Source organism: Saccopteryx bilineata, chromosome 5 (assembly GCF_036850765.1).
Source record: "Saccopteryx bilineata isolate mSacBil1 chromosome 5, mSacBil1_pri_phased_curated, whole genome shotgun sequence".
NCBI lineage: Eukaryota > Metazoa > Chordata > Mammalia > Chiroptera > Emballonuridae > Saccopteryx > Saccopteryx bilineata.
Genome location: NC_089494.1, coordinates 34,516,012 through 34,541,548, shown reverse-complemented (window position 1 = coordinate 34,541,548; position 25,537 = coordinate 34,516,012). Strand labels below are relative to the sequence as shown.

The following is a 25,537-nucleotide window of genomic DNA, read 5'->3' as shown; positions in this document are numbered from 1 at the left end:
AGTTTATACATCATTTTTAAAATAACTTGCCATATAGCAATAAATCCAACATAGCACATTCCCTATAGCTTTAAACCAATGTTTATTCTTTCTTTTTTTTTGTAATCCACATTAATTTTCATGGTTATGTATGCAATTGTTGTAGTAATGTAACTCTTTTTTTTATTTTCCTATTACAGTGACATTTAATGTTATATTAGTTTCAGGTGTGCAACATGATGTTAGACATTTACAAAATTTATCAAGTAATCCTCTCAACAACCTGGTACCCTTCAGACACCATATATAGTTGTTAAAATATTATTGAATGTCTGGCAGTTCAGTTGGGTATAGATAAAATGTTTGGCTTTCATCTCAGGGTCATGCTATTTGAAAAATGCTGAGCCAGCTGGTTGAGTGCCCTGGGAGAGACACATGGAACAGATACACACAGAAGAATCCAGAGTCATGTCTCCCATCTATATCTTCATGGTGTAGGTTCTGTATATAGAGTAGACAAAGTAATTGTCATTTCTCACTCTCTTTATCTCTTGTCTGGTGCCCATGATAAGGAAACAAGAGGCTTAAAGCATAACTAATGTACCATTTCTCCCCAGGAAAGACTTGCCAAGTGTCACGGCACACAGTGTGGTTTCTGCAGTCCAGGGATGGTGATGTCTATCTACACTCTGCTGAGGAACTACCCAGAGCCCACCCCTGAGCAAATAACTGAAGCACTTGGAGGTGAGCTTTCTTGGTCTTCTGCAGACAAGACCTAAGGTAGAAATTACCTAAGTAACTGGAGAAAGCAGTCCAAGCCCATTAGGAAAAGTTGTGGTACAGCTTTGGGGTTCCTCTTTAGTCCTTGTTTTTACCCAAGTTCTTCCAAGAAAGTGCTGCCTTCATTTTGTCAACCGAAATACCAACAATTGGGGCAATATGGGTTTTATCACAAAAATTCTCTCTTAATAGATTCTATTGTCACTCTGCAAAGGCATTCAAATGGGTTGTTTATAATACTTTTAATACAATCTTTTTTAAAAGTGGAAATTCGAGTAGTGTGGAAGAATGAGATTTTATTGTTTATTTTTAAATTAATCCGTTAGCTCTGGCCCATTGGCTCAGTGGTAGAGCCATGGCCCAGCATGTGGAAGTCCCGGGTTTGATTCCCATTCAGCCAAGGCACATAGGAGAAGCGTCCATCTGCTTCTCCACCCTTCCCCCTCTCCTTCCTCTCTATGTCTCTCTTCCTTCCCCTCCAGCAACCAAGGCTCCATTGGAGCAAAAGTTGGCCCAGGCCCCAGGCACTGAGAATGGCTCCATGGCTTCCACCTCAGGTGCTAGAATGGCTCCTGCTGCAACGGAGCAATGCCCCAGATGGGCAGAGCATCGACCTCTGGTGGGCATGCTGGGTGGATCCCAGTCGGACTCATGTGGGAGTCTGTCTGACTGCCTCCTTGCTTCTAACTTTGGAAAAATACAAAGAATAAATAAATAAATGTTAGAATTATTTATTGACTCTACTTCAATTAATTTTACAAAGAGAATAAACTTTCAGATACCTTACATTTTTTTGTTTTCATTGGGTTAATTATAAGATCAAAAAGGTTATAGACAACAATTACTTATCACAAATAAACTTAGTGAGCATTTTAATTCCCTATAACAGATAGTTATCAAGTTTAAATGAACAAACACAATTTTCTACACACACACAAAAGCATGTTAACAAATATAGTTTTCCATAACAAACTCACCCTAGTTTCAAGGTAACTGGTCACTAGTTCTTAGGAGAAAGCTGTAAAAGCAAGCATTTGCATACTACAGGGGGGTCTCGGGTTACAACAGTCTCGACATAAGATATTTTGAGTTTACGACACCCACTCCCATAAAAACTTTAAAATATTGAGACATAAATGTTTCATCTTGTGCAATCAGTGTCATACTTATGGGCTACATCGGTGAACTAGTTTGGTTGCATGCAGCAAAAGCATACGCAGTAACTTGGCATATGAGTGAGAGAGTTGGTATCCTTACGCCATTTTGGACTATTAAAAGCGCATGTGTTCTGTTTGTGTTAGGCTAGGGTATGTTTTGAATTACACCAATATTTGGGTTAAGTCACTAGTGTAAGAATGAAACTGTTATAACCCGAGGACCCCCTGTATAATAAAGCTCTTTGTTTCTTTTAATAAAGAGACTTAGACAGCCTGAACAGGTGGTGGCACAGTGGGTAGAGTGTCGGCCTGGGAGGCAGAAAACCTAGTTCAAAACTATAAGGTCACCAGCTGAGCACGGGCTCATCTGGCTTGAGTATGGGCTCATCCTGCTTGAGCACAAGGTCACTTGCTTAAGCATTGGATCATAGACATCACCCCATGGTCTCTGGCTTGGGCCCAAAGGTCAGTGGCTTGAAGTTCAAGGTCACTGGTTTGAGCCCAAGGGCACTGACTTGAGCAAGGTGTCACTGGCTCAGCTAAAATCCCCAGTCAAAGCACATATGAGAAAGCAATAAATGAACAACTAAGGTGCTGCAACAAAGAATTGATGCTTCTCATCTCTCTCCCTTCCTGTCTGTCTGTTCCTATCTGTCTTGGTATCTGTCTCTCTCTCTCTGTCTCTTTAGCTAAAAAAAAATAAAGAAGAGAGAGAGACTTAGACAGAAATTCAGTTTTATGATGAAAAGATATAGACTAAAACAAAGTAAAAATTCAATGTAAATTTTATAGTAGCTGGTATATAAATATTCTCTAATAGTTTCCCTTATCTCTCAACAACATCTTTACTCAAAATATTTCAGTTTCTTATTAAATCTTGCTAAAACTTTGGCCTATGGTTTCAATTATAAAATTAACCAGACCTGAGGGAATTTGAACAAGAGATAATCTTTGTTCAGTGAAATAATCCACACTAATGAGGTATATAGAGCTTTGAAAAAATCACATCATTTGCCTTGCATTTTCTTTGCTTCTTTGAATATGCACAGTCTTATAGAGATGGACTATTTCCTCCTTGATTCTATGCCTATAATTCACAATACAACCACCAGGAGACAGTGTTGTAAAGTCTGGCTAAATTAATGAATAAAATCGATAACCGTATCTTAGGTGTGGATAATCTGGAGTTTTTTTAGTTCACAATCCATTTACTTGGGCTCTTTCTAGAATTATAAATGCTAGCCACACTGATAACCTCTATGCTCATATTTTAAGAAAAACAATAATATAAAATAAAATTCAAAAATGCAATTAAGGCCTGACCAGGCGGTGGTGCAGTGGATAGAGCATCGGACTGGGATGCAGAGGATCCAGGTTTGAGACCTCGAGGTTGCCAGCTTAAGCATGGGCTCATCTGGTTTGAGCAAAGCTCACTAGCTTGGACCCAAGGTCACTGGCTCGAGCAAGGGTTACTCGGTCTGCTGAAGGCCCACAGTCAAGGCACATATGAGAAAGCAATCAATGAACAACTAAGGTGTCGCAATGAAAAACTGATGATTGATGCTTCTCATCTCTCTTTGTTCCTATCTGTCTGTCCCTACCTATCTTTCTGTCTGACTCTCTGTCTCTGTAAAAAAAAAAAAATGCAATTAAGTATGGCACATGTCTTCTGAAATGGTCAACTGATAAAAACGAACACTTCATTTAATCTTGTCTTTCCCCTCAAGTCTAAGGAAATACAATTTTTGAATTTTTATCTTTTTTTTCTTTAGAATCAGAACAATTTCTGCAATGGATGCTATCAGTGTTTCCTTGGTATACATTTAGTAGGGCTTCTAGACATAGCATTGATTATGTGGCCAAGAACAAAACCTCAAGTCTGACACTAGCTTTCTCTAGCCTTTAATGTTTGCTTACAGTTTATCAGAAAGAAAGTGCCCATTAAACACTCTATTTCATGCTAGAGTCATATACCTAGACATTTCAACTCCTTTTCTCTATTCCAAAGAGAGATTTTTAAGTCACACATTTTCTATATTCTTTCTTCTTAACAAACAGAAAATAAATTATAGAATCTGAATCCATTCTTGTGCATGTAGTTGCTCCCTGAACAATTCTTGTTCTGAAAATAACAGTAGGATACCCATTAACCAAGTTTCCACGTGATTTGCTAACAGCAAATTTACACACAACACTTTACTTCTAGGTGTCTAAATCTGCCCAACATATACATATCCATTGCTTCTGACTATTTAAAATTATATTTGAACATAATAATTTTAATAACACATTCTTATTATAAAAAATAAAAAGGCAAAGGAAAACCTCATTTATATTTCTGCCACCAGGAGACAACAGCAATCAGACACTTTTTCCTTTCAGGTTTTTCTATGCATAGTTTTTTGGGAGCTTTTTGGTTTGTTTGTTTGTTTGTTTTTGCTTATTTTAAATACTTGTGATAATTTTGTATACAATTTTATATTATATATACAATTTTAACAGTATAAACTAAGATTTTTTCCCATGCTAGTAAAACATCTTCATAAATACCATTTCTACGGGCTGTAAAATTTTAGTATACTTTCTAAAAGGATGGTGGTTTCTACATCTTTTGTACCACGCTTTGGAAATCTTGACTGATTAAAATAATATCAGGTACTTTTTGAACACATACTGTGCTGTACTGAGTGGGTTCAAGAGCATCTAAGACAATCTTTGCCTTCTCCAAGAACTTAAGCACCAATGAGGGAGATTAAGCACGTACAAAGATGACCTGATTCTGGCACATTGAGGATAGGTCTGCAGAAGAATCCAGATAGTGAATGGTACAATTCTGCAACGGGTAGTACAAACTACGGTACTTTTAGACCAGTAATGAAGAATTCAAAAAGCTTTTACAAACCACTAGGGTGTTAGAGCAAACCCCATGGAGAAAGGGGGCTGGGCCCTGTTTAATGGACACACTTTCCCTAAGAGGGCATTTGAAGGAGAAAAGACTGCATGAATAAAACCTAGCAAAGGACCACATCTGAGACATTATGGGGAGGACGGGTGAAAAGATACATGAGTTAGGACAAGGGTGAGAAATAAGGCCGAAAGAGTTAATTGTAAAAAACTATGGTGATCTTTGGGATATTTCAGGAAGAAAACATAATCACAAGATATATTTCTGAAGAACATCCCTGTTCAGAAGAGCCATTTTGCTGGGGGAAACAAAAAGAACCTAATTACTAATACAGCTTTCCACTGAAAACATGAAGCATAAATATGCAATATATTTCTATATCATTCATTAAAAATTTATCTCTTCTAATCAGGTAATTTATGTCGCTGTACTGGATACCGTCCCATCGTAGAAAGTGGGAAAACTTTCAGCATGGTAAGTTAAAAAATATGTATAAAATTTTTTCAGCTGACTGAATACATTAATAAAGCTTTATATAATCATGCATTGTACTTACTTATCTGTAAAATAACCTCATATTGACCATCCTAATCACTGAAGTTCATTGAATGCCACTGTTAGTATTTTTTTAATAAACTTCTTGCATCTATCTTTTTTAGTCCTAAATTAGGCACTTTCCTAAGAAGTAAAATATATGGATTATGACTTAAACAGATGCAAACTCTATTGAAGGAAGTGAAGTATAGACTAAGAAACAACTAAACCATGACTGAAAAGCAAGATTATTAAAAGCTCAATGTATCCTCTATCCCATGCAGATAAGATCTGAAGGAGCAGAAATGAAAAGGAATTAATGAGCAGGAAGGAAAGACACAGAGGAGACACAAGAAAAATCAGCCTGGAAAGACATGATGGGAATGAGTGCATGGACTAGTGCAGAATGCTATGCAGGAGGCAGTGAGGACTAGACCAGTGTGGGAGTGTAAACCTAGAACTTTCAGGAATGAGATTGCAGAATTCTACCCTCCAGATAAAGGAGGATGTAGTGAGGAAGAAATTCACGTCATCTTCCAAATTGAGGGATCAAAGAATTGGGGTGAAGGAAGGTGGAAGAGTGATTTAGCGTATGGGGGTAGTTTAGAGTTATATGAAGTTTTCAGAAAGTTAAATATTAAGAGGAGACATACTTTCAACAAGAGTTCAATTAGGGTATTTCTGCCAGCAGCCATTTTTATGATAAAAATTAAACTGTATATATAAATAATTTTGGTTGACCAAAACTATTGCAAATTCTAAATTTTTTTGAAAAAAGAAACTACTTTTAGGCCAGTAATGAACAACTCAAAATAATTTTTAAAACTGCAAGTTAGTTTATTTTAAATCTTGAGTAAGATACTATTAAAGTTGAGCCATATAGCCTGACCAGGTGGTGGCGCAGTGGAGCATCAGACTGGGTTATGGAGGACCCAGGTTCAAGACCCCGAGGTCGCCAGCTTGAGTGTGGGCTCATCTGGTTTGAGCAAAGCTCATCAGCTTAGACCCAAGGTCGCTGGCTCAAGCAGGGTGTTACTCGGTCTGCTATAGCCCCACGATCAAGGCACATATGAGAAAGCAATCAATGAACAACTAAGGTGTCACAATGAAAAACTAATGATTGATGCTTCTCATCTCTCTCCATTCTTGTGTGTCTGTCCCTATCTATCCCTCTATCTGACTCTCTCTCTGTCTCTTTAATAAAAAATAAAATAAAATAAAATAAAGTTGAATCATATGGAAGGCCAATATTCTACCATTTTTGATCTACAAAAAAAAACTTCACATAATTCAACCTAATACTATGTAATTATTTTAATGGAGACAAAATCTATACAAGGATACATATTACTGTCTCACTCACTCCAGGTCCCTAAGCCATTTACATTAGTTCTTTTATTGTACATACCATTGTCACAAAATACAAATCCCTTCTTAATTCTGTAGAAAATAACCATATATATATATACCATATATATATACACACACACATATATACACACACACACACATATATATATATACACACACACACATATATATATACACACACACACACATATAAATATACACACACAGAAGTATTAACCACTTTGGCTCTTCCTATGTGGCAAATGCAGTGCACACCTATCACACATTTAATTTATCAAACTTCTTTAAACTGTATTTTATTTTCTTAATTTAATAAACTCACCTCAGCTAGTATGTGTTAAAGCAGGAACTAGAATCCAGGTCTCCTTGTCCCCATGTATGAAGTCAAATCATTGGTCTGTGAATGTCCATAGACTCTTAGGCTCTGTCTGAACAGGGAAGACAAGAATGAAATTATTCATCTGAGTTGCAGTAACAGACTAATGAATTTAGGTGTAAAACACTACCTTGGATCTACATGAAATGTCCTGAAAATTAAGGTAGAATGGTCTGGGACTTAAATTATCCAAATACTTTGGAACAGCTACAAAAGCATCCAAATAAACTCAGGTTTTCAGTTTCTTTATGTGTGTGTAGAAAGTCTGAAAGGCAGTTTTTCTTTACCTCATTTTAAGATACTCACATTTTTTTAAAGATTTTTTTAAAATTATTTTTATTTATTTATTCATTTTAGAGGAGAGAGAGAGAGAGAGAGAGAGAGAGAGAGAGAGAGAGAGAAGGTGGGAGGAGCAGGAAGCTTCAACTCCCATATGTGCCTTAACCGGGCAAGAAAGGGCTTTGAACTGTCAACCTCAGCATTCCAGGTCGAGGCTTTATCCACTGCGCCATTTTAAAGATACACACTGTATAACCGTTACAACAAAGAAGGGCCATCTTTTTTTGGTTTTTAAATTATCACCTTATAACAGCTGCACTTCATTTACCTCACTTTTAGTAGGAGGCCTTAGCTGTATACCTTACTTTCCTCCTTCCTCTAAAGCTTTTGTCCTCCCCTGAGACTTGAGTGAGACCATTAACGTGGCCCTTTCATGAGCATGGTGCACATGCCTGCCTTTTCCCCAAGCCGTTCCTGATACAATACGCTGTTCTCCACCCCACCCATTTACAGAGTTCCTGAGGGCAAGGACACACTCAATTACTTTCTCCACAGATCCTGTGGGGTCTGGGCACTGCCAGGTACCTACCTGGGTTAGTATTTAAAGAATCAACCAATGAATTTGTTTTAAACTGAATTACTTCCTAAGGAATCAACTGTTTGTAGAATGAAAGGATCAGGAAAATGTTGCATGGATCAAGAAGAAAAATCCTTCGCGAATAAACAGGAAAAAGTAAGTATCTGGTGTTGTGTTTGCAGGTGGGAAAAATACCCAGAGAAACCCAAATTTAGTCTAGTTTTCTATTCTTTTCAATGAATCCAGGGCATAAACAGCCTTAAAAAGTCCCCCAAAGCAGCAAGCCCATGCCTTTCCGGAGGCCAGTCATCACAGAAGGCTGTTTTCCTGCAGAAGCATCACAACCTTCTGTGCCTGATCTGGGTTGACCTATCCCACACCACCCCCAATCGAGCACTGTGGTGCATCCTCGTGCTCATGGCAAATAAATATCCACAAATAATACCTGAGATTCAGCACAGAAGCTTAACACCCAATTCCTGACACCCACAGAGCAAGCCCAGGGTTCAGTAAATCTGCCAGGGAAGCTGTCACGGTCCTCTGTGGGTGGGAAAAGTTCCGCTCAGGGACACGCTGTGGCTCTGGCAGCTCCATGTGAGGCTGAGGAGTCAGAGGTTTAGACCCGAACTCTGAAGTCTCACAGTCAGAGTTTCCTGCACATCTCTCAGTGTCTCTGAAGTCGTTTCTGTTGTTTTGTTTTGTGGAGATGTGTACCAAACTGTACAACGAAGACGAATTCCAGCCCTTGGACCCGTCCCAGGAGCCTATATTCCCTCCTGAACTGATAGTAAGATGCTTTACTTTTGTTCTTTCATAACGTAATGTGGTAGAATCCTTTCTCTATTACCCTGTGGACTTACCGAGTGTTAGACGTTCAAAGTTGGAATTGTGTCCGGTACACAACCCATTTTTAGGAGCTTGTTCAGCTCCACTATAAATAAGTTGAAGCAGACAGCTTTACCTCAGAAGAGTGGGGCTGCCAGGGCCTCTGAGATGCTTCGGTTCACCTCCTCAGTTGAAGATCCTGAGCTCAGAGTGTACAGGTGACTTACCCAATGTCACAGAGCTACTCTGTGAGATATGTTTAAGGCATTTTGTAAAATTGGTAAAATAAAAATCAGATGATACTTATTATACTACAATTATGTTCTTCTTACTCTAAACGTCTATGATTTCAACTCAGTGGAAGAAAGAGAGAGAATACTATAATAGTGCGATATGCCCGTTATTCTATTCCATGACTGTGCCCTGGAGAGAGCATGAGAACAGCGATATGATTCTATGAGCTTCTCAGAGGGTCTCAGTCTCTGCACACCCCTCAGAGTGTGAGAACTTGGACACGCCTACTATTTAAAGATTATATGTCTATATATAGTTATAGTTATGTGCATCATCCATGTGTATAAATATCTATAGAGTTGTAAGAGAAAGAAAGAAAGAAAAAAGAAAGAAAGAAAGAAAGAAAGAAAGAAAGAAAGAAAGAAAGAAAGAAAGAAAGAAAGAAAGAAAGAGAGAGAGAGAAAGAAAGAAGAGAAAGGGGAGGGTAGGGAAGGGAAGGGAAGGGAAGGGAAGGGAAGGGAAGGGAAGGGAAGGGAAGGGAAGGGAAGGGAAGGGAAGGGAAGTAAGAAAACCACATACACTATACCTGGTGGATGATTTAAGAAACTTTTGTCGGCCCTGGCCGGTTGGCTCAGTGGTAGAGCATCGGCCTGGCGTGCAGAAGTCCCGGGTTTGATTCCCGGCCAGGGCACACAGGAGAAGCGCCCATCTGCTTCTCCACCCCTCCCCCTCTCCTTCCTCTCTGTCTCTCTCTTCCCCTCCCGCAGTGAGACTCCAATGGAGCAAAGATGGCCCAGGCGCTGGGGATGGCTCCTTGGCCTCTGCCCCAGGCGCTAGAGTGGCTCTGGTCGCGGCAGAGCAACGCCCCGGAGGGGCAGAGCATCGCCCCCTGGTGGGCAGAGCGTCGCCCCCTGGTGGGCGTGCTGGGTGGATCCTGGTCGGGCGCATGCGGGAGTCTGTCTGACTGTGTCTCCCTGTTTCCAGCTTCAGAAAAATACAAAAGAAAAAAAAAAGAAACTTTTTTCAAGGATAATTTTGTTTATAAGCAATTTTTACCAAATACTCTAATCCTAAAGATGAGGCCCCTCTGAGTCACTCTTGGGACAGAATTAGAAAAAGAAACCTGGCCCTTTAGATACTTTCACCGTGCCATGCTGCCTACTCTTCACACACTTAGTTCTGAAATAAAGTTTGCTCTGTTCTATATGCAGGTATTAATGGGAAGAGACCTATTATGGTGTTTATTCAATGGTGCCCACACAAAACTTAAAAATCCATTTTCAAACTAGTCCCCTTTCCTGTTCCCTAGAAGTTAGGTCACCTCAGAAAGCTAAAATTATCAGCAAGCCATTTGGACACATAGAGCAGAGTATATACTCATGGTACGTAGTCCAGCAACCTTACCTGAAAGTCTGTTGGCTTTGCTTCTCTGCAGAGAATGGCGGAAGATCCACACAAGAAAAGGCTGACGTTCCAAGGGGAGAGGACTACCTGGATTACCCCTGTGACTTTCAACGACCTTCTGGAGCTGAAAGCCAATTACCCCAAAGCCCCTCTTGTGATGGGGAACACTACAGTGGGTGGGTGGTTTTAAAGTATGTTTGATAGGTAACTCAAACACTTGGGTCTCTTTTAAAAGTCTTTACAAGTGCAATTCATTTTTATTAACAGATACCTATGGTTTTTAGAATACTTTGTTGTTGTTTTCTTTTGCATCATTTGTGTCACAATTTTCACTCTGGATTATCAGTAAGCAACGTCGATTAGCACCCAAGACGTGCTTTTCTAATTACTTTAAATGTTTTTCTCCTTAAGGACGTGACATTAAATTCAGAAATGTATTCCATCCAGTTTTCGTATCTCCACTTGGGATTCCAGAACTATATTTTGTGGACAGCATAGATAATGGTATGCACCTTCTTTTTTGAATGAGATGCAATTATTGGATCTTTGTGAACAGTTAATTGTATACACTGGGCTGAGATGAGTACTTCATAGATTATCTGACCTCGTTTATTCATTCTGATGTGTTTATTGAGCATCTACTATGTGTTTTCACTGAATTTTTTTCAAACTAACCCACTCAGTTGTTGTGTCACTGAGTACTACATTGTCAGAGGAACCATAATGGTGGTAAGATGCCATGTAGTTCAACCAGGCATGGGAAGACTGGCTGAAAAGGACTTAAGACATTGTCTGGCCGGTAGATAGGGTCTTGCTAGATAGAGATTACTCCATGATTCACAAATTTGTCGAAGGCTCATCTAAATGCACACACATTCTCACACACACACAATCTGGGCTACAAAATTTGAAAGTTTAACTACTTTCAAAAAATTAGGGCATTTCACAAAAATTAGGGGATCAGGGAATGCACAGATACTCCGGTGCTTTCAGCCTTTTGTATAGTGCATTTTCACCAAGTGGAATAAAAGTTGGTTTTGCATCTCATTTCCATAATCTAACAACTTTCTTTGACTTGTTTGCTTTTTGGATGTTCTTGTTTAATAAAAAAATCAAATGCTGCTTTTTTATTGCTTCATATTCATTTTGAAATATCCCCTAATTTTTGTGAGCAGTAAATGAAGAACAACCTTATTAATTTTGCACATTTTTGACAACTTACCAAGCGCTTTCATATCTCATTTCTTTTGATCCTCACAACAACCCTGGGAGGTGTCCATAGCAGGTAGTCTTGGTATCTTCGTTCTTCTAAAGAAGACATTGCGTCAAAGGGCTGAAGAAACTTCCCAACTTCACACAGCTAATATTTGGTTAAGTGAGGACTAGATCCTATGTCTTCTTACACTTAGTCAAGTACTCCTCCAACATAATGCACCAAATGAAGCTATCTGAAAATATATACCATCTTCCATTACCAAAACGCAGCATTTGAATGGATTACAGGTTTTCATAGCTAAAAATGCTACATAAAATAAAGTTCTCCTCAATAAATAAATAGCAGTCAAATGGAAAATTGTCTGCTTCCTTTCTGACCTATCAATCTTAAGTCAGTTAGACCAGTGGTCCCCAAACCCCAGGCAGTGGACTGGTACCGATCCATGGGCCATTTGGTAGCAGTCCGCAGAGAAAGAATAAATAACTTACATTATTTATGTTTTATTTATATTTAAGTCTGAACGATGTTTTATTTTTTTAAAATGACCAGATTCCCTCTGTTACATCCGTCTAAGACTCACTCTTGACGCTTGTCTCAGTCACGTGATACATTTATCTGTCCCACCCTAAAGGCTGGTCCGTGGAAATATTTTCTGACAAAAAAGGTTGGGGACCACTGAGTTAGACCACTAATTTTTTCACCCACTGGTAAATCCATACCAAAGAACTCACGAGTAGAGATGAACCAGGCTGGTACAGAAGAGGGTTGAAAGGGAGGTGTGGAGGCATTTGGTGAAGGTGGAGGGCAGGGGTTGGGAACTTAGGGCTTATGGAATTGAAACCAGTGTTTCTCAACCTTGTTACTGTTGCCTCTCCAAGGGCAATAGAAATTTTTTTTCTAATCATCCTTCTGTAAAATTTTAAAACCACAGACAGACAATATATCTATCTGTTCTTGCTCATGAAAAGAGAAAGATTTTTTTTTCACCTTCTTGGAAGTGGTATTGCCCCCTTTAAGAATACATAAACTAGATGATATCATGCATTTCATATAAGCACACCCTGATGAAACCGACCCAAGGTACAGTCGGATGTCTACTCTTGTTCTGATGAGGGAAGAGAAGGCTCTAGTAGAAAAGCAAATAGACAGTGTGAATTTGCAGGTCAATTCTCACTTAGGCTTAGTGATCTTGTGAAAGTCTTATAAAATCTTGGCTGAAATTTTGATATTTTATCAAAACATTCCAGAAAACTAAATTGGAAATAAACTAATAAATTTCAGATACCCGTGATTGATATGTACATAGATTGTACGTGACATCTATGGCTGTATACATGACCGGAAAAAAATTTTGTATCTAATATTTGGAAATAATGGTAATTGCCAGAAATAATTTTTCCCTTTGCATTTTGTCATTCTAAGTGAATATGAAAAGAGAAGCTATATTTGAAAGATTGCTTCCATGCAGCCCATGTGTCTTTTAAAGTTCACTGTCAGGTTTCATTCCAGTATCTTATTTTCAGGGGTGACAATAGGTGCGGGCTACAGCCTTGCCCAGCTGAGTGATGCCTTACATTTTATTGTTTCGGAGCAACCAAATGCAAAAACTCAGACCTACCGCGCCCTCCTGAAGCATCTGAAGACACTTGCCGGAGCCCAGATTAGGAATATGGCGGTACGTTCTCTGGTGTTATATAAAATGAGACCTAGTTAGATACAGTCATATAGTCCTGCTCAGTTTAGCAAACATTACTCTGAAGAGGAAACCCAAGTCAGTGTCGAATACATTTCTACACCATGAGTGTAAGTGTGTGTGTGTGTGTGTGTGTGTGTGGAGTGAGCATATGCCTGGAGTGAGCAGCAGCATATTATAAAACATGATTATGATCCTGGAGTCTGAAGAAGCCCAATTTCTAATCTTAGCCTGTCACTTATGAGTGGTATGATCCTGGAAAAGCCACTTGACCTGGTTAAGCCACTGTTTCTCCATTTTAAAAGATAAGGTTCGACTAAATGGACTGTTTCTGAAATCCTGTCCAGGTCTAACAGTCTGTGAAATATGTCTTTCCAAGGTTTAGTAAACAAGAGCCAACATTTCCAAATTACTTTTTCATGGATGGTTCTCCCCTTAGACCTTTGCACTGAGGTCAGTTTCTAAACATGTGAACCCCAAATGTCAATTCTCAGTTGTCCCCAGTTATCTAATTAGTGAGATTTCCTTATTACTTAATATTTCAGAGAAACTGGTTTGAACCACTGCCCATTCCACACATGATGGGTAGTTCTGTGGGATTTGGAGGAAGGCACATTTCTCCTAATTGTCTCTGATCCTATTTTTGTCGATTCTCAAAGTCAACCATATGTTTTCACCTTTGGCATCTGCTATCCCTTTCTCTGGACCACATTTTCATCTCATCATCTTGTCTTCTTAGCTCCCTTCAAAAGACTTCATTCAAGGCCACGTCTGAGCAGCTTTATTGACGGTTTGAGTGAGAGAAGAACTTTATTGCACAACAACACAGCAAACATTTTGAAAATGAGTGTTTCATATCCCGGTTCTTTAGAGCTTATTCAGACTCCAGTATCCACCTTCCCTGGTGTTTTTGAACACTCACACTAGGGCTTGTTGTCAAAGAAATTTGCCTCCTCATTACACATGGGGAAGGATTATCTTCTCAAGCAATGAATTTGAACTGGACTCAGGGGTGAAAATCTCAATGATGTGTTGTCTGAATCTAATTAGCTGCCAGATCTCTCTGTGAAGCAAAGAGGAAGATTACAAGCTTACAGGAGACCACTGTATACATAATTGCTTATTTGATTTTTGGGGGGTTTTTTTGCTTTTTTTTTTTTTTGTTGTTGTTGTTTGTATCCTTCGGAAGCTGGAAACGGAGAGAGACAGTCAGACTCCCGCATGCGCCCGACCGGGATCCACCCGGCACGCCCACCAGGGGCAATGCTCTGCCCACCAGGGGGCGATGCTCTGCCCCTCCAGGGCGTCGCTCTGCCACGACCAGAGCCACTCTAGCGCCTGGGGCAGAGGCGGAGCCATCCCCAGTGCCTGAGCCATCCTTGCTCCAATGGAGCCTTGGCTGCGGGACGGGAAGAGAGAGACAGAGAGGAAGGAGGGGGGTGTGGAGAAGCAAATGGGCGCTTCTCCTATGTGCCCTGGCCGGGAACCGAACCCGGGTCCCCCGCACGCCAGGCCGACGCTCTACCACTGAGCCAACCAGCCAGGGCCCATAATTGCTTATTTGTAAAATAAGTAAATATAGCTTTAAAAAAAGGAATGTCATCTTTATTTTTCTAGACTTTAGGAGGACACGTGGTGAGCAGGCTGAATTATTCTGACCTAAATCCAATTTTAGCAGCAGGAGATGCTATCATCAATCTGATATCTAAAGGTAAGAGACCAACGTTTAGGCATTCAGTTATAATTATCCCTGTCAGTTAGGTATCTCCTTCCATAAACCAAGTATCTCTAACTTAGACTGACCAAATACATGGATCATTCCCATGTATATCTACATTCCCCCAAACATAAGAATGAAACTGAGCCTGACCAGGCAGTGGTGTAGTGGATAAAGCGTCGAACTGGGATGCGGAAGACCCAGGTTCGAGACCCCAAGGTCACCAGCTTGAGCGTGGGCTCATCTGGTTTAAGCAAAAGCTCACCAGCTTGAGCCCAAGGTCACTGGCTCGAGCAAGGGGTTACTTAGGCCTGCTGAAGGCCCACGGTCAAGGCACATATGAGAAAGCAATCAATGAACAACTAAGATGTTGCAACGCACAACGAAAAACTAATGATAGATGCTTCTCATCTCTCTGTTCCTGTCTGTCTGTCCCTGTCTATCCCTCTCTCTGACTCTCTCTCTCTGTCTCTGTAAAAAAAAAAAAAAAAAAAAGAATGAAACTGAGATGGATTATCCTGTTCTCCAGATGTTTTATATCTGGTAGATCAGGGAAGTTACTGCACATGACCATTTTTCTTAACTATTTGGCCATATTCTTGTAGAATCCAAAAGCAGTTTTACAAATATATGAGCTGTATCTATGTGGTTTTAAATTTGTATGGCGCTGAGGTCGCCGACTCGAAACCCTGCTTGCCCGGTCAAGGCACATATGGGAGTTGATGCTTCCAGCTCCTCCCCCCTTCTCTATCTCTGTCTCTCCTCTCTCTCTCTCTCTCTCTCTCTGTCTCTCCCTCTCCTCTGTAAAATGAATAAATAAAAAAAATTAAAAAACAAAAACAAAATAAATAAATAAATAAATAAATTTGTATGGCATGTTTGATGTCAGAGTTTCATAAAGATGAAATTTTCATTATAGGACTTTTCATTTCAAACAAAATCAAGTGTGTGGGGCATATTACTCACTATTTCTCTCCTTATTCAAAAACAGCTTGATCCTTGCCAAGGAAAATGGTTTAAACTTAAAGAAATAAAAATAATACATATTATTTGTAGGGATATTGTTGCAAGATACTCTCGCTTTGATTAAAATCACATTTAGAAATAACGTGGAGGCTTGACCTGTGGTGGTGCAGTGGATAAAGCGTCGACCTGGAAATGCTGAGGTCGCCGGTTCGAAACCCTGGGCTTGCCTGGTCAAGGCACATATGGGAGTTGATGTTTCCAGCTCCTCCTCCCCTTCTCTCTCTCTCTGTCTCTCTCTCCTCTCTCTCTCTCTCTCCTCTCTAAAATGAATAAATAAAATAAAAATTAAAAGAAAATAAAAATAAAAATAACGTGGATTAAGTAAGAGCAGGGTAAGCTGCTTAAAGGCAAAAAAAAAAAAAAAGCTGTATATGGGGCTACTGACCTCTGCCACTCATCCCATCTGTAGCACTTCGGAGAAGTCACTTAACCTCTCTGACCTCTGGGCCTCAGTTCTCCCACTTCTGAAATACATTCTACCAATTTCCCATTTGTGAAACTGGGTTATTTCTATATAGCTTTAAAGTACTTCAAGGCTAACTAACACTTGTGAAAGACATATAAAGGTCTCTAAGAACCAGAAAATACTTTTCAGCTTATTTGGTCCAACTCTTTCATCTGCAAACGAGGAACCAGAAACCCCAAAGTTTCTGTGACTTGCCTAAGGTGATGCAGCTTGGAACCTGGAACTCGAACCCACCTCTTCTGGCTCCCTGCCTGCACTCTCTCTTTTTCCCCAGATACATCACATCAGCCCTTTGGTGGACAGTCTCCAATATGATAAGTTCATTCTAATCAAGGTCATTTCTCTGATAGAAGGAGAACGGCAGATTCCTTTAGACGGCCATTTCCTTGAGAGATCACCTGAAGCCAGCCTTAAGTCGGAAGAGATCCTGTTATCTGTTTATATTCCCTACTCTACTCAGGTAAGGGCTCCCTGGCCCAACCCCCACCCCTAGGGAACCCCACTTACCCTGTACCCCGTGCAGAAGCCACACACAGCCTCCCGGGACAGTGCCATCTCTGGTTCCAACCAACCGCTGCAGGGAGAATGTGGGGGCTGCTCTCAGGAAGGAGTAGATTCCCAGATGACTGCTTCATTCGCTTTCATCAGGCCCACATTGGGGCTTTTGTGGATCTTAGACACTTTTGCCTTCATGGTCCCTTTCGCTATAATGAATAATGAGAAAATCAATGACCATCCTATCATAAAGATGAATATAATCTAGGCTGGATTCAGTGTTTGTTGGGCAGATAAAATGTATTATGCTCACTTTGTTAGAGATAACACGAGGAGGCCGTGGCCCAGGTGATATTAATGTGTGTTGGGGTGGGCTAAAGGCAGGCAGAATCCTTGTAGCCTGGGGCTTGGTTTTGGGATTAAGCCTTTCCTACCCTTTTTGCTGTGGGGTGGTACAATCCAATCATGCCTCGGAGAGGTGACTTTGTATTGGAGACTTCCCTATTTTGTATATTGGATTAAGGGTTTGGATTTCTACACTATAAAATGGGGATGGAGCGGGAGCTTGCACTCTTGGTTCCTGGGATGATTAGCATGAGAGAGCAGAGGGAGCAGAGCAGAGAGCAGAAGGAGGCCACGTGGAGGAGGCCAGGAGAAGCAACCAAGATGGCGGAGTGCTGAGTGAGATGCCAGTTTGTGTAGAGTTTGTATCTGGGATAAGGAAGGAGATGGGGAACAGAGGTGAATAAGTCTGGTGAGCTAGAAACCTTTGATTCTAGGAAACTCGGATAAGTCAGTAGCTTTGTGAGCACTGAATGTGACTGGGTTTTGGAGCCCAGTGTGTATTTTTACTTGCCCACCGGGTGCAAGCTAGAATTAAAGACTATGGCCCATCAGTTTTTGGCTCCGCTGTTTCTTTACCGACTGTCCGAATCCAATGCGAACCTGCATGGGCCGGGCTGCTGTGATGGTGGCCCTGGCCGTGCCTACTGGCTTTACAGTGTTATATATTCATTGTTACTATACAGATTTTTTTATTTCTTATTTTTTAATTAAAATAAAAGTGTTTTGTGGGCCTTACCTCTCTGCAAAAGAAGAATCTTTTATGAGATAAGCTGATTTTTTGTTTTCAGATAAATATGCATCTTAGCCAAAATTGAGTCAAACTATTGTCAGTTTCATCTATATTAAGTTTCTGGTAAACTAAATGTTCATCATCATAAAATACTTCCAAGTCATACAACATCTATTAACCATACATTTTAAATAAAATTATTTGTTTATTATCTACCTCCCACTCTGCAAACCAGGCACAGGGCTAAATCCAGAAGGCACTACACAGGTTTCTAAGAGACAGAGTCCTTCTTCAAAGTTCTCTAAATCATAGAGGGAGGGCTTGAAAGAGGAAATATTCAATCCTCTTAGACAGGAAATAAATGGACAATTAGTTGGAGTAGTTCCAGGGATGGGGTGAGCCCTCCCCTGATGATGTTCAAAGGGGAAGAAAAGCAGTTGGAATCCAGCATAGATCAGAGGAAGGAAGGAGGTGGGAGTGCAGCAGGGAGGTGGGGGTTGGGGGAATGGCAGCTTGGAGACCAGGCAGCAGGGCAAGGTGGCTGGAGGAGGCCCAGGAAGCGAGGCTAGGCGGGAGGCTGGGACTCCGTATCAATTGCTTCAGCAGGCAGCTTGTACGTGTTCTAGCAGATCGCAGGCACCAGTGAAGGCTTTAAAGCAAGGTAAATCCTTAATGAAAGTGGCATTTTAGGAATATCAATCCACTGGAAATATAGAGGGAAAATTGGTTGGAGGATACGCTGAAGGTTGATGAATGGTTAGGAGACTAATGGAATATTTCAAGTTGAAAAAGTACCATATTCTCCCAAATACAAGATGCACTCTTTTTCAAAAAATTTGGAGTCTAAAAGCTGGGTGCATCCTATACAATCATTGTAGATTTTTTTACTTGGATTTCCCGCTTTCTGCGCTTGTTGTCTTTGTGCTCATTGTTTTGCGCTTGTTACTGGTATATTATGATAGGTTACGTTTTGCCATGTTCTGCCCAGAAATGGCTTAGAAAAGATTTTCATACAGTCCTGAATTCAAGTTAAAAGTGATCCAGTTTGCAAAAGTGAATGGAAATCGTGCTGCTGAACATAAATTTGGTCCTCCTCCCACTGAGAAATCAATCTGAGACTGGCTACAGGAAGAGGAAACCCTACTGAAAACACCAAGGCAGAAGGCAATGAAAGGCAAGTCAGCAAAATGGCCTGGTTTAGAGAGGACATTGAAGATACGGATTGAAGAGCAAAGGACAATTAGAATTCATGTGTCCACAGAGATGGTTCAGCATGAGGCAAGAAGAATTGCTGATGAAAAAGAAGTTACTGATTTCAAAAAAGGACACAATTGGTGCTTCAGGTTCATGAAATAGGATGGACTCAGCATGCGTACACACACCGGACTTGCCCAAAAGATGCCTGAAAGCTATGAGGAGAAGGTCCTTGAATTTCATCATTTTGTCATTCAATGTTGGAAAACACATCTGTTTGAGTTAGGACAGATTGCAAATATGGACAAAATCCCCCTTCAATTTGATGTCCCAAGTAACAGAACTGTTGATAAGAAGGGGGTGAAAACTGTAACTGTGAAGACAAGTGGACATGAAAAGAGCCATTATACAGTTGTTCTAGCTTGTCGTACTGACGGAACCAAGCTGCCTCACATGCTGATATTCAAACTCAAAACAATGCCAAAAAAAGACATTCCTCAAGGAGTGATTGTCCACGTTCATGACAAAGGTTGGATGAATTAGGATATGATGAATATCTGGTTTAAGAAAGTTTGGAGGAGACCAGATGGGCTCTTATGTCAACCTGCCTATTGGTGCTTGATCAGTTCAGGGTACACATAACAAAAAACATAAGGAAGGTTGCTGCAGAGCAAAAAGCAAAACTTGCCTATCATACCTGGAGGCTTGACATCCCAGCTCCAACCACTTGACATCAGCATTAACAAACCCTTCAAAGCTGCCATGAGAGATGAATGGAACCAATGGATGAAGTCTTCTGGGGACAACTTGACACTGGCAGGAAGAGTGAAGAAACCAATTGTAGGAGAAGTTTATAACTGGGTGAAAAGATCCTAGGATAATATCATGATTGAGATCGTTGTCAAGTCACTAGAGAAGTGTGGCATTTCAAATGCTATAGATGGAACTGAGGACAGGGCAATATATGAAGACAGTGATTCATCATCGGACACAGATGAGGACAAGCTAATGGATGGGAGTTTTGACAGTGATGAGGAGTTGTATGAATTTTATGTTCAATAAAACTTGAGTTCGCCTGACCAGGTGGTGGCGCAGTGGATAGAGCGTCGGACTGGGATGCGGAAGGACCCAGGTTCGAGACCCAGAGGTCACCAGCTTGAGCGCGGGCTCATCTGGCTTGAGCAAAGAGCTCACCAGCTTAGACCCAAGGTCGCTGGCTCCAGCAGGGGGTTACTCGGTCTGCTGAAGGCCCGCGGTCAAGGCACATGTGAGAAAGCAATCAATGAACAACTAAGAAGTCACAACGCGCAACGAGAAACTGCTGATTGATGCTTCTCATCTCTCTCCATTCCTGTCTGTCTGTCCCTGTCTATCTCTGCCTTTGTAAAAAAATAAATAAATAAAATAAAATGTAATGTTTAAAAAAACTTGAGTTCAATAACTTTATGTAATACATTTTTTTTTTCAAATTTTAGGCCCCAAAATTAAGGTGCGTCTTACATATGGGGAAAGACAAATGCTGACGTTGTTTGCATTTGTATTTCCCCATTCCTGTTGGCAGCAGGAATGGAGTACTCCACTAATTACAGTGCAGTAAAGGAGATGTGCATCTCAAACACTGCTTCATCACCTCTGCTTTCTGTATCAGAAATGTTTTATCCTTGATAGGGTCCGTGATGGTAAAGTTAACCTCCTTCTCACCCCCACAGAGACACTGGCCGCACAAATAAGTTTTCTCTCATTTTGTCACTCTAATGTTTAACACTAATAATAAGCTTAACTGAAAATGATAAAAGTAAACCGGGAAAACACTTTGGAAACCATTTGGTGTGGTGATTTTCAAGCTTTTTCTTTTTAACAGTAGAACTCTTTATTTGAATGAAATTGACACAGAACACTAAACTAGTTTAAAATGGAGGTTTGGCAGTTCTCTCTGAGAAACACTCCACCTCCTGATATTCCCCTCATCCCCTGAGACACTATCTGATCAAACCCAATCTTATTTTAAAGAAAATTAAGACCCAAGCATTTAAGTCACTTGCCCTAGGCCAACTGTGCTGATTTGAAGTTGGAAGTAGATAGTGTAGACTGTAGAGCCAGACTGCTTGGATTTGAACCCCAGCTGTCACTAACTATGCAACCTTGTGTAAGTTGCTTAACCTCTCAGTTTCCTCATGAGTATTTGGAAATAGTTTAGTTGTTATGATGATTAAATATTAATGAAGATTAAATATTAATATAAATCAAACACATAGGCCCGCACTCACATGTAGTCAGCACTAGAGTAAATAACCATGAGAATTCAAGTGCATTTACAGGATCCTTTTTATTATTAAGAATCATCTAAGTCATGTCTCTTTGTCAGACAGGAGAGCTAAGCATTAAACGTTCTGAGGGCTTTTCTATTTCCAGTGGCACTTTGTGTCGGGACAGCGAATGCCCCAAAGTCAGAATGCCTTTGCCACCATCAATGCCGGGATGAGTGTGAGGTTTGAAGATGACACAGACACAATCAAGGACCTTAAAATATTCTATGGAAGTGTTGGCCCCACTGTGATCTCTGCAAATGAAACCTGCAAGCGGCTCATTGGGAGGTATGTCGCAACACCTAGAACATAGAGTCAGACATTTCTATTTTAATATTTTAATACACTAGCACTTAGAAAATTTTCTATGATTATAAAATATACATATATAGTCATTTAAAAAATGTAAGCACTGCAAAAAAGTATAAAGACAATAAAAGTCACCCAAAATCCAATGTCTTTTGAGGTACTTTTATCATACTCTTTGTAATAAGATTAATACACAAATTGATATAAGTAGATATAACCTTCAAATTTTCATTTTTAATTAACCTGAAAAGTAAGTAAATATTTCTATTACAGTGTCCTAAGACATCTGAAAATCTCCTTAAACACATAAAAAGGATGAATGTGTTAAATGGCTGTCCAAATGGTTAAATGGCTGTCTTCTTGTCACTCTCATTTGGAGAGTAAATTTTTAAAATTCTCCTAACTAGTGTTTACACAATAATTTTTGTTCACCAATAATATTCATTGTCAACAATTGGAACTTAATGCAATTTTTTTCCCAGTCACTAAAATAACTTGATGCTTCCAAAGCATGATATAGAAACTTTTATTTGTGAAAAACCTCACAACTCTAATCAATATTCAGTCGTTTACCAGTCATTGCCTGTATAGTGTGTGTGCCGGGCCTGGTCAAGTTGCTAGAGATACAGCAGTGAACAAGATAAAGTCACAGACCTTGGGATTCTTGACTTTAGTACTTTTGTTACCCACGCTTATCTGAGGTAAATCAAAATTCCCAGGCCATGACGTTAAAAAATAATAAAAACATCCTGACCAGGCAGTGGCACAGTGTATAGAGCATTGGCCTGGATGCCAAGAACCCAGGATCGAAACCCCAGGATCGACAGTTTGAGTGTGGGCTCATCCAGCTTGAGTATGAGATCATAGACATGACCTTATGGTTGCTGGCTTGAGTCCATCGTCCTTGACTTGAGTACAAGGTGTCTGGCTTGAGCAAGGGGTCACTCATTCTGCTGGAGGCCTCTGCTAAAGGCACATATGACAAAGCAAACAATGAACAACTAAGATACTGCAATGAAGAATTAATGCTTCTCGTCTCTCTCCCCTTTTGTCTGTTTGTCCCTGTCTGTCTGTCTTTCTCTTTCTCTCTCTTTCTCTCACTAAGAAGAAAATAACAAATAAAATAATCCAATTTAAAAATCAGCAAATCTGAATAGACATTTCTTAAAAAAAACATACAGATTGCCAATAGGTACACAAAAAGGTGCTCAACATCACTAAATTATCAGAGAAATGCAAATCAAAACCACAATGAAATATCACTCACACCTATTTGAATGGCTGTCATCAAAAAGACAAGAACTAATAAGTGCTGGAGAGGGTTTATAGAAAAAGGCACCTTTGTGCTCTGTTGGGAATATATATATGGGAATATATATTGGTGTAACCACTATAAAAAATAGTATAAAGATTCCCCCAAAACTTAAAAACAGAACTACTTTATGATCCAATGATTTCATTTCTGACTATTTATCCAAAGAAAATAAGAACATTACCCCAAAAGATATATGCACCCTCATGTTCTAAATAATACCTTGATTATTTAGAATATTCAATATATGGAAGCAACCTAGGTGTCCATTGATGATGAATGGACAAAAAAATTTGTTCTATAGATATAATGGAATATTATTCAGTCATGAAAAGGAAAGAAATCTTGACATTTGCAACAATATGAATTGACTCTGAGAAATTACACTATGTGAAATAAGTCAGACAGAGAAGGACAAATATATAACCTCACTCATATGTAGAATACAAAACAAAACAAAAACTAAACTCATGGATACAGAGAACAGATTGGTAGTTGCAGCTCGGGAAGGGGGGAAAGATGGGTGAAGGAGGTTAACAAGTACAAACTTCCAGCTATAAAATAAGTAAGTCATGGGAATTTAATGTACAGCATGTATTTAAAGTTAATAATACTGTATTATATATTTAAAAGTTATTAAAAGAGAGTAGACCTTAAAAGTTCTAATCACAAGAAAGAAACTGTACTACATGTGATGATGGGTGTTATCTAGACTTATTGTGGTGATCATTATACAATATAGCATCCAACTATCGAATCATTATATTGTATACCTGAAATTAATATAATGTTTATGTCCATTATATCTCCATTAAAAAGTAAAAATAATAAAAAAGATTTAAATAATAAAAAGGAACTTGGTAAGGAAATTTGGGAACCACCGCATCAGATTCTAAAGAAAGCTAGTGAAACATTTGAGTTGAGTTCAAAGATGGATCCAGATTGCTGTCCACCTTCCTATGTTCTATCGCTTTAGTCTGTCTTTGCCGCTCCTGTGAAATGCTGACATCTTTCCTCCCAGGCAGTGGGATGACCAGATGCTGAGTGATGCGTGCCATTTGGTGCTGGATGAGATTCACATTCCACCGGACGCTGAGGGCGGCATGGTAGAATATAAGCGCACCCTCCTCATCAGCTTACTCTTCAAATTCTACCTCAAAGTGAGGCGAGGACTGCATAAAATGGTAAGTGACTTCTCGGAGCTCGGGGTGCCTTGCCGTTCCGAGTGCGAGTCCGCATATGAAGGCCTTCCCCTGCCTGGTTCTGATACTACAGCGTGGGTACCCGGGCTGTGTCCTCAGCGTAGTGCGCAGCTTCCTCCTCGCCCTCCTGCGTTCCTCTCCTTCCCTTCTCCTTCACTCCTGGGCTGAGAAGGGGGCCACCTCCTTACTCCATTTGCCCTATAATTGGTGTGACAAATATTAATATGCAATTTGACCTGCAGTAGCAAAAAAAACCAACCCCTTAATTATAACATCTTTCCTCACTTAATAACATTTTTGTTAAAATAATACCAATATTAATATTTAGAAAATGTGAATAAGCCAAAAAAGAGGAGAAAAGTAATTTGTAATCCTATCCCCATAGTGAACCACTATTAATATTTTGGTGTGTATTCTTCTAAACCCTTCCCTATGGATGTGTATGTAGATATGTCACACATGGCCATCAATAGAACTGTTTAGTATAGCTTAGTTCACTTAGTAACATATACATCTTTCAATGTCATTAAATATTGTTCAGTGACATCATGACATATGGTTGCATGGCAAGTTTATAAAACATGGATCATTATTTGCCCTATTCTTTATTTTTAGACATTTCCAGATTTTTGTTAACTATTTTCTTTCCTAGCCTAGTTTAAAGTGACTTCCACTGCAGTTTCTTAAAATATGGGCACATAACTGAGTGTCCCCTTGATACCCCTATGAGCTGACTCAAAATTAGAAAATGACTACAGCCACATTTCTTGTATGGCTGAGAATTTTACTATCTTAGTTCAGTCAGTCCTTTTTAAAATTATTTATTATTAGTAGTATCATATTCTGTTCTATTATATACTCTATTATGTGTTACATAATATTTCAGTAATTAATCTGTCATCAAGAAACACCTCAAAGACATACCCAGAAACAATGTTTGACCAGCTCTGTGGATATAATATACCCCAGCCAGGTGGACAGAAAATGAACCATCCCATAAGTTGCTGAATGGCTGAGTGAATCAATGAATGAATGGCTCCTGAAGAGGAGGGCCGAGGTGCCTGCAGCGATCCACCATTTCTTCGAGGCCTTGTGACATCCAGCG

The 25,537-nt window shown here is 39.8% G+C and overlaps 1 protein-coding gene across 2 annotated transcripts in view; it reads left to right on the top strand.

Moving 5' to 3' along the window:
• LOC136338196 (aldehyde oxidase 4-like) overlaps window positions 1–25,537 on the top strand; it is a 75,333-nt gene that overhangs the window by 16,410 nt on the left and 33,386 nt on the right. The window contains exons 5-15 of one of the 2 annotated variants that reach the window (XM_066280314.1): window positions 597–723; window positions 5,234–5,295; window positions 8,031–8,114; window positions 8,665–8,745; window positions 10,453–10,597; window positions 10,833–10,925; window positions 13,161–13,312; window positions 14,948–15,041; window positions 16,890–16,999; window positions 21,716–21,897; window positions 24,252–24,414. In XM_066280314.1, the coding sequence (XP_066136411.1) occupies window positions 597–723; window positions 5,234–5,295; window positions 8,031–8,114; window positions 8,665–8,745; window positions 10,453–10,597; window positions 10,833–10,925; window positions 13,161–13,312; window positions 14,948–15,041; window positions 16,890–16,999; window positions 21,716–21,897; window positions 24,252–24,414 (1,293 nt within the window). Of the gene's footprint in view, window positions 1–596; window positions 724–5,233; window positions 5,296–8,030; window positions 8,115–8,209; window positions 8,309–8,664; window positions 8,746–10,452; window positions 10,598–10,832; window positions 10,926–13,160; window positions 13,313–14,947; window positions 15,042–16,889; window positions 17,000–21,715; window positions 21,898–24,251; window positions 24,415–25,537 lie in introns of those variants that run through there. The other variant, XM_066280315.1, reaches the window with a different exon arrangement.